We start from the raw sequence: 8,577 nt of genomic DNA on the forward strand, positions 1-8,577 counted from the left end.
GGGAAGGGGGCAGTGTGGTCCTGGGGTGATGGAGGAACTCTGGGCCTCAGTTTCCCCAGCTGTAGTGAAGCAGTGGGACCCATTACCCCTCACAATGCCTCTGCCCTTGGCCATGCCTAGGTCCGCTGTGCTTAAGTGTCTTCCCAGCCCATGTGACTGTGCCTTTTGCTCCTTCACTCCTCATATCTGCCCAGGCTGGGAGAGAGCCTCATTCCCATTCCACAGGCAGGAGCCAAAGCCCTGGAAGAGAAGGCACTGGATCAGCTTGTCAGGGATGGGTGTCAGAGCTGCCCAGGGCTGGGGACCCCCCTGCTTCCTGAGACTCAGAGGTGTGACCCAGCACAGGCTGCTAGCCCTGGGGGAGCTCAAGAGACTTGGCTTCTCCACCGGGCCTGTGCTGGTGAACCCGGTGGCCACACTGCCTGCCTCTGATACATGGGCCATGACCTCAGGTGTACCTTCACCAGCACCTTCCTCAAGTGGACGGTCCTCACCACTGGGGAGCCCTGCCTACCGGGCTGGCCCAGCTCCTCAGCCTGGCACTGAAGTCCCCATCTCAGATGGTCCCCTTCAGCCACCAGGTTCCACCCTCTACCTGAGATGCTCATTCTTCCCTTTCCAGTTCAGAGAGATCCACACTAATGTTACCTCTTCCAGGAAGCCCACTCTGACCTCCTGAGTTCCGCACACCCAAGGTTTGCCTCAGATCAACCCACAGGCTGTATTTGCCTGTCTTGTGCCCCAACTACTGTTCACACCATCCTCCAGTAGATATTTGCTGAGCCCCATCTCTGAGCCAGACTTTGTCCAGCTCAGGTGAAGAAATAGGGATATAAGCCCAAGGAGTTATCCCCAGCCTACTGGGGGAGACAGAGGAAGAACCCAGGAACAACAACCTAGGAAGCTAAATGTAGGGGTGGAGGCAACATGAAGCATCTAATGTGACCAAAGGGTAGGCAGGGAAGGCTTCCTGGAGGAGATGGTATCTCAGCCAAGCTCCAAAGGGTGAGTAGAAGTTAACTAGATGGAGAGAGAAGAGGAGATTCCAGGGAAGGGCCCAGCATGTGCAAAGGCCTGGAAGTGTGGCTGGAGTGAGAACTGATGAGGCGGGTGGGCAGGCAGGTAGGGCTGGGCTGAGGGTTTGGACTTGACAGGGCCAGAGGGGAGCCAGCGAGGGGCCTAAGCAGGCACAAAAGAAGAGCCCTTGAGCGAGCTGCTCTGTCTCTCCTGCAGGGTCTCGGAGGCTTCACTTCTGCGGGCAGCGTGAGGCTCTCCTCCCATTAAACCCCTGATCACTAACCGAGACTGAGAGACAGTGATACCCCATTCCTGCTGCTGCAGTGCCAGGGCCAACCCAGATGACCCATACAAGGTGACAAGGGCCTGAGAGCCGAGCCAGCTACTGGGTCCCAAGGCCTCAGGCAGGGCGATCAACTTTGCCCTTGATCCACACACCACTGCGGTCAGCATGGGCACCTGTCTCATCACAGAAGCTGTCCACAAGGTCTCTGCCATGCACCTGTGCCACTACCTTCTGGTGGCCCTACCCCCTCAGAGGACAAAGTGAGGGATGGGGGTAGGGGGCATCCAGTGCCTCCTCAGCTTGGTTTCCCTTCCCTGGGCTTCCTTCGCTGGGGGCCTGCCACCTGTAGATGCTTCAAGCCCTCTGGTCCCTTCCTTCCCCGCTTTTGCCAGAGGGTGGAGAAAGCTGGGCTGTGGTGGGTGGTGCCCCAGTGCTCCCTCCATGGCCTCCCCAAGCCTCCCAAGGTGGCCTGGGGCTCTGCACACCTCCGTTGCCCCTCAGCGGCAGGACTCCTGCTCAGTCTTTCTGTACCAGCTGCCAGGGGAGAAGAGTTACACCCAAGGAAGTAATGGGTGGGCTGGGACCTCAGGATAACTGGGTGAGGGGCCGGGGCCTAGAAGGGCGAGGCCAGATGATGGGCAAGGTCAGGGCCTGGGGGTCAGAGCCCTCCTCTCTGGGACACCCTCCTGAGCCCTCCCCTCCCAGTCCCCAGCCCTGGAGCTGGGACCCCAGCCTCAGGGCCCGCTGCAGGCAGACCATGAGGACCCTGGTCGCCGAAGTCCTGGACTTTATTGAGCTCTTCAATCAGGGTGAGACTGTTGGGATTTGGGGAGAAACTGAAGCCTAGAGAGGCGAAGGCCAGGCCCAGGGGCTAGGGAGCCAGGTTCACGTTTGGGCTGAGACCACCCACCAGCCCTGGGTGGCCCCCACGGCCCTTTCTGCCCTGGGCCTGGAGGGAGGGACAGACTCACACATCCAGTCTTGGGCACAAGCATGGCCTTTCCTGCTTTTGAGATGGAAGCAAACAGAACCGTGGGCAGCGTGGATTTCGCATGCGCACCGAGTCTGGGGACCTGGCAGGCACTGCGCATCCTCAGCTGCTGGGGTGTGTGCTGTGGTGGGGAGACTCCTGGGTCACAGCTTGGGTATCAGAGGAAACAGCCCCAGAGGGAGGGACCCCAGGTGCCTCCCACAGGGTCATTGGGATCAGAACATGCCCTGCCCCTACTGCCTCCCAGGAAGCCCACAACCAGCCTGGCCCTGGGGCCACAGGGATCTGCACAGCGCCTGCAGCGGGCGGGGGGGGGGTCCCCAAAGCCTGGATGAGCCTCCCGGAGGCCGCAGAAGGCGGAGGGCGAGGCTGTGGGGCGGCCACCGCCCAGTTCACCTGCTTGGAGGCACAAATACGGAACCCTCTCTGTTTCCCAATTAATTCCTCGAGCGTCCTTCTGCAGGTTAGGGAATCGAGCAAGTCCTGCAGACCTCCCGTCCCAATGTTGCGGGGATCTGACAATCCTGCCGCGACCCCGGGAGGGAGGAGGAGATGGGGCAGAGCGCGCCGCCCACCGGCTCTGCCTGCCGCCACGTGGGGTCGCTGTAGGGCAAGGTGCAAGCTCCCCGCCCCCGGGGCCCTCGTGTCCTGCAGTGTCCAGGCGGCAGGGCTGCCACGCTGGGGGCCCAGCCCTAGCTTCTTTAGTAACTGTTTCCCCAACTGGACTTGGGGGGCGGGAGAGGCCTGGGGGCGGGCACATACTCTGTTGGCACCAGCCCTCCCCAGGCCGCCACAGAGACCTGCCCCTGAGCCCCGTGGGGAGCCACGAGCCCTCCTTCAAAGAGGAGTCCTTGTGGGCCAGCGGGGCCCTCTCCAGCCAGTGGGAACCCCCTCAGTATCACAGATGACCAAATGTAATACCTCTGCAAGGGTGGGTCTCTGTCCCAGGGGCCTCCACCTCCTTCCTCCACTGCCCCGTCCATCCCTGCAGGGGACAGCCACCCACCCGCTCCTCAGGTCAGCCGAGCCCCCAGCCCTGGGAATGGCCTGGCCTGGGGGTGACCCAGCAAGCTGACCCGGTATGTGCTGAGGGCACAGCAGAGCTAGGCACAAAAGAGAAAGAAATATTGCAAAGAATTTGACATTGTTTGTCAAACATTCAAAAATTGTTCAAAGAACCAAGTTAACAATTGTAAGGAAAAATCAGAACTTGGATTTTTTTGCTCTTATTACAGCTTCGTGTTTTATTTTGAGGTGTTCTCTTACTTGTAACAGCGTTGTGGTGGGCTGGGCACCATCTTTTCAGTGTTTAGGGCTGGGGCTATCTTCCTGGAAGACGCTAAGCCGTGGCAATTATTGTGAGTGATTTCTTCCACAATAATTTATTTTTATTATTTGTTATTATTTATTTTTAAAGATTTTTAAAATTTATTTATTCATGTGAGACACACAGAGAGAGGCAGAGACATAGGCAGAGGGAGAAGCAGGCTCCAGGCAGGGAGCCGGATGTGGGACTCGATCCCAGGACTCTTGGATCATGCCCTGAGCCTAAGGCAGATGCTTAACCACTGAGCCACTCAGGCGCCCCAATTTTTATTTTTTACTTATTTGAGAGTGAGAGACAGCACAAGTGGGTGGGGCAGAGGGAGAGAAACTCAAGCCCACTCCATGTTGAGGGCGGAGCCTGATGTGGGGCTCCATCTCAAGGCCCTGAGATCATGACCTGAGTCCAAACCAAGAGCTGGCCACTTAACCAACTGCACCACCCAAGTGCCCCTGATTTCTCCCACAATTTAAAACTATGATAAACTTTTATATTATATTTACTATGTGTCAGACACTGTTAGTTGTATAATTGAAACCTCAGGGTGATAGGAGAAGATATTATAGTTCCAATTTTACAGACAAGGAAGCTGAGGAAGGGAGAGGTTAAGTGACTTGCCCAAGGTCACATAGCTAGCAAGGATTTGAACCCAGGCTTTACTATCTATGCCCTTAACGCTAGGCTACACTTCCGCAATGGCAACTGTCATTCTAAGGCAACTTGCGTCTCCATTTCTAAACACAGAGCCAGTTGGCATCTCAGCAGACAGCGTGTGGCATCAACTGAGGAAGTAGAGCAGTGACTGGGTAAGGCCATAATTGAGAGGCTCCTTGGGCAGTGCCTGCTGGGGTCACACACCCCCAGTGGTCAGGGCAGAGGTGGGCCCCAGCAACCTTGGTCTGCAGCTCTCTTCCCAGGCCCAAGACTCCCAGCCGCTGCTGCCCGGGATGCCCATCTTCCAGATGTTCAGTGATGAAGATGTGCTCTCTGAGGGGGAGTCCACTGTGTACCCCGTGTTCATCAATGAGGCCGCCTACTATGAGAACGGCATGGCTGTCATCCAGATTGAGAAGCTCCCACTCTGTGCCTGCCCTGCCGGTGCTGGCCCTCACCTCCACCTCAGGGCCCTAACCCCCACCCAGATCCACCCAGCCTCAGCTCTCCCATCCGAACAATGTGTCCTGAGCCACAGTCCTGAGTCCAGGGGCCCCCTTTGCCACCCGCTATAATACCATGTTTCTTGCTATGCCCCATACCTCTGTGCTTCAGTTTCTCTATAAAATGGAAGATGTGTGGGGTTAATTATTCATATCCTCTGTCCTGCATGGTCCCTCTGTGACCTCAGGATCTGGGGCAGGTCTACCCCAGGGTGGTTCCAGGGGGAGGATCCCACTTGTAGAAAAACTGTGCTGGAGACAATAGAGCCCCCCCCCCCACCAACCCACCAGGGCCAGAGAGTCAGTCTGAGAGGGCAGAAGCATGTGCCCATGTGTATGCATGCACACATGTGTGGGTGACCATGCGTGTGCCTGCCTGGGTGTTGTGTGTGTGTGACCTTTAGCAAGTCACACACATGCGTTCCAAGAGCTTCAGTACCTTGGGCATCCTTCTGGGGGGATCTCTATGTGGCTGGGCACACAGCCCAGACGTGCATTTCCAATGTGCAATGTGCCCATGAGGGCTCAGGGGGTGTCAGGGCTGGGGAAGGGGTGGGATAGCCCATCCAGGGGTAGGGGAAGTCCGACCAGGGAGGCTGGAACTACTCAGCACCCCAGGAGGAAGCAGGCACAAGGTCTGCTGCTGGGGTCCCCTCAGTCCTGATCCAGGCACTCTGCAGGGCGTCCACGCAGGCCAAATGGCACAACTTGACAGCTTCCACAGAAACCTGAGCCTCACAGGGTGCCTGGGGGGGGCCAGAGCTCTGTGCATGGGCGATATCACTCCCCAGCCCCTCTGCACCCCTGCCTGGCCCATCCATCTCCCTGCGGCCATAGCTGCCATGTGGCCTCCTGCTATTGAGCAGTGAGATGAGAAGGTGTGAAGGATACGGGGACACCAGGGACAGGCTGGCAGGCAAGATGGATGAGGGGGCAGGGGGGCCAGCAGGCGCCTCCGGCAGGAAGGGCAAGCCAGCCAGAGAGGAGGTTGTGCAGAGGGGCGCGCCTGTGTGCATGGTGTATGTGCAAGAGAGATCATGTATATCCATGCACACAGGAGCTTGTGCATGTGTGCACACGAGTAATTATGGGCATCAGGCCTAGAGCTCATCTGTGTGCATGTGGGTCGGCATGTCAGTGTGCTCAAATACTGTGAGGGGGTGTTTCCCATCACACAGATCAGAGCTGCATGCAAGCACGCACACACACGCATACAACACACACACACACACACACACACACAATCAGTAGCCTCCAGAACCCCGGGCCAGCCCACTCCTGGGAGCCTCGGCTGAGGGGGTGCCCCCCAGGACTGGTGCGAATCTCCCAAGCCCCTCCACTATCTCTCCCCTCTCCCACTGGCCCCACCGTGGATCCTGGGACAGTGCGGCATGGCTGGCCACACCCCACTGGGTGGCCCCTGAATGCTGTTGGGACCCTCACAAGCACAGAGAACCACACCCCCCACCCCGATCTTGCCCCAGAGCAAACTCCAAAACTGGGCATGGCTCTGCACCAAGGGTCCACCCACCTCTCCCAGCTCAGCAGGCAGGGATCTGGGGTGTAGGAGACCAAGGCAGGGGCATCCCTAAGCTGAAGGGAGGAGAGGTCTACCCCCTGGCATGAGGCTCCAGGGGGAGCTGGGGTGTCATCGTGGAGAAAAGCAGCCCCTCTGACCCTTGGTCCCTCCATGCCCACTCCCAGGTATGGGCCTCTGCCTGCCCCACGTCCCCAGTGGAGATGTGTTGGGGGGCTGTTTAGCCTACCTTGGGGACCCAAGTCAAGTATGCAGAGCACAGCTGAGGTACTGTCGCCTAGTGCTGCCCTGGGGGCTGGAATACCCACTCCCAGAGAGGGCTAGCTTGGGGTATAGCCTGATAACCCTCCCTGGGCCATATGGCAGGGATGAAATGGCCAAACAGCATTATCAATTGATAGCAACCAGTTTTGGGGTAGCCCCGCCCCTCTTGCCTTCCTGACCAGTGATCTGTGTGTCCCCTAATGGCCAGCCCAGACAAGCAGGGGCAGCCTGGAGAAGGTGCCTGGTCAGGCTAGATAGAGCACACAGACCTTGGGCAGAGCAGACACCTGCTCCGGTGACCCCTGACCTGGGCCGGGCTCCCACCCTGTGGGGACTACGCAGGCACTGTCAGTCAGGATAGAAACAGCTCACCACTGTCCATCCCAGATAGGAGAGAGTATGCACTTACTACAGTTGGGGAAACCGAGGCACAGAGACTGTCAGGAATCCAGCAGCATTGCACAGCTCATGAGTCAGAGCATGGGCAAGCCCCAGCTTCCTGCCACCCAGTCCAGGGGCTCCGCCTCTGCCAGCACTTGCTGGTGCTGCCCCCTTGTGTTTGCTGCCCCAGTTTCCCTGCCACGCCACACCAGCAGCCCCAGGTCAGGGATGGGGTCCCAGTGAGAGGGCACCACCTCTGCCATCCAGCCCTCAAGCTCCTGTGGCTCCCGAGGCCTCCCCAGCTGCCCCCAGGCCCTGTAGGGACTGAGCCCCTCCTGTCACAGGGCCTGGGCCCCAGCAGGTCCTCAAGATGGGCCCCCACCCTGCGCCTGGGTCCATTGATTGGGAGGGCTGGGGGTCTCCGAGCTGGGGAACGAAGGGAGCTGGGAGAGAGGGCCGGGAGGGGGAGAGGAGGCTTTGCAACGTCAGAGCCTTCTTCCCACCTGCCCTCCTCCCACACAGCACACGCCTGGAGCTGGACAAGCCCAGCCAGCAGCCTCGTGCAGTCCATTCTGAGTGGGGCTTGGACAAGGGGCCCTGCATACCCCCAGAATCGGGGGCCCCCTCCGCGGAGACCCGGTTCCTGGCTCCGGTGGAGAAGCGGGACCTGAGTGATCGCTTGGAGGGAAGGACGGTCTTGCAGAACGGAGCTGTGCTGCTGATTGGGCCGGGACACCAGGAGGGGCTGACCATCCTCCCAGCGGGCAGGGCCCCCTTGGGTTGCAGCGGCAGCCGGCCCTCCTCCGGGAACCAACGTCCAGGCTGTCCCCATGGCAGGTATGGTGCAGGCAGCCAAGGTGGCCCGGTGGCTGGGCTCAGGCTCCAGGGTGAACGGGGCAGGGCAGGGACCGGGTGTGGGGACCAAAGAAACCCCACTAGGCCCAGGTTCTAGGTAGGAGGATGGGGCAGGGGCTCCCCACATTGAGTCTCAGATCCCACCAGGGCAGGGTTGATGGGCTCACCCGGGTACAAATATGGGGGGTACTGACAGGTGGGGTAATGAGTCATTTCCGGAAAGGGAAAGCCTCCTTAGGCATGGATGACCCTGAGCCTGTCCCCTCCCCTCTCTGGGCCTCACCCATTGAGTATCGAGGTGGGGGGCCAGACAAGAAACCTCTAACTTCCCCTTCAGACCTGACTCCATGCTTGTGGGAAATTGTCAAATCCTGACCCCAAGGGAAGGGACAGGCCCTTCCTGGGTTCCCGAGCACACTCAGGGGTAGCACGTTGACCTAGAGGGGCAGGGGATGGGTGACCAGCCTGCAAAGGCCCCAGGCCCGGAGAAGCCATGAGCTCTCCCTTGGGGACCCACAGGATCCTGGAGCTGGCGCTAGCTACGTGGATGGTGGATCTGCACAGGGCAGCTGAACAATGGGCCTGTCTGATGGCCTGGTCCGGGTGGTGGGGGCCATCAACCCATCCTCCTTTCATGCCCTTCTGGGGGAGCACACCTAGTGTGGCCCATCCCCTCTCAGAGAGACCCACCCACTCCCAGACTGCCTAACTCCTGGCGGCTTTAGTGAGGTGTCACCTTTCATTTGCAGTCCTCAGGGCTGCTAA

General features: G+C 59.2%; 1 protein-coding gene across 1 annotated transcript; it reads left to right on the top strand.

The window, feature by feature from the left end:
• The first annotated feature begins 274 nt into the window (after positions 1-274).
• ACY3 (aminoacylase 3) lies at positions 275-8,577 on the top strand. The gene is given in 12 exon segments (XM_041722441.1): positions 275-416; positions 419-479; positions 1,342-1,563; positions 1,805-1,901; positions 2,009-2,058; positions 2,060-2,112; positions 2,283-2,356; positions 2,359-2,412; positions 4,524-4,716; positions 7,148-7,178; positions 7,480-7,794; positions 8,562-8,577. Coding segments are annotated over 12 exon segments (1,308 nt in total).

This window comes from Vulpes lagopus, chromosome 11 (genome assembly GCF_018345385.1).
Source record: "Vulpes lagopus strain Blue_001 chromosome 11, ASM1834538v1, whole genome shotgun sequence".
Classification (NCBI taxonomy): domain Eukaryota; kingdom Metazoa; phylum Chordata; class Mammalia; order Carnivora; family Canidae; genus Vulpes; species Vulpes lagopus.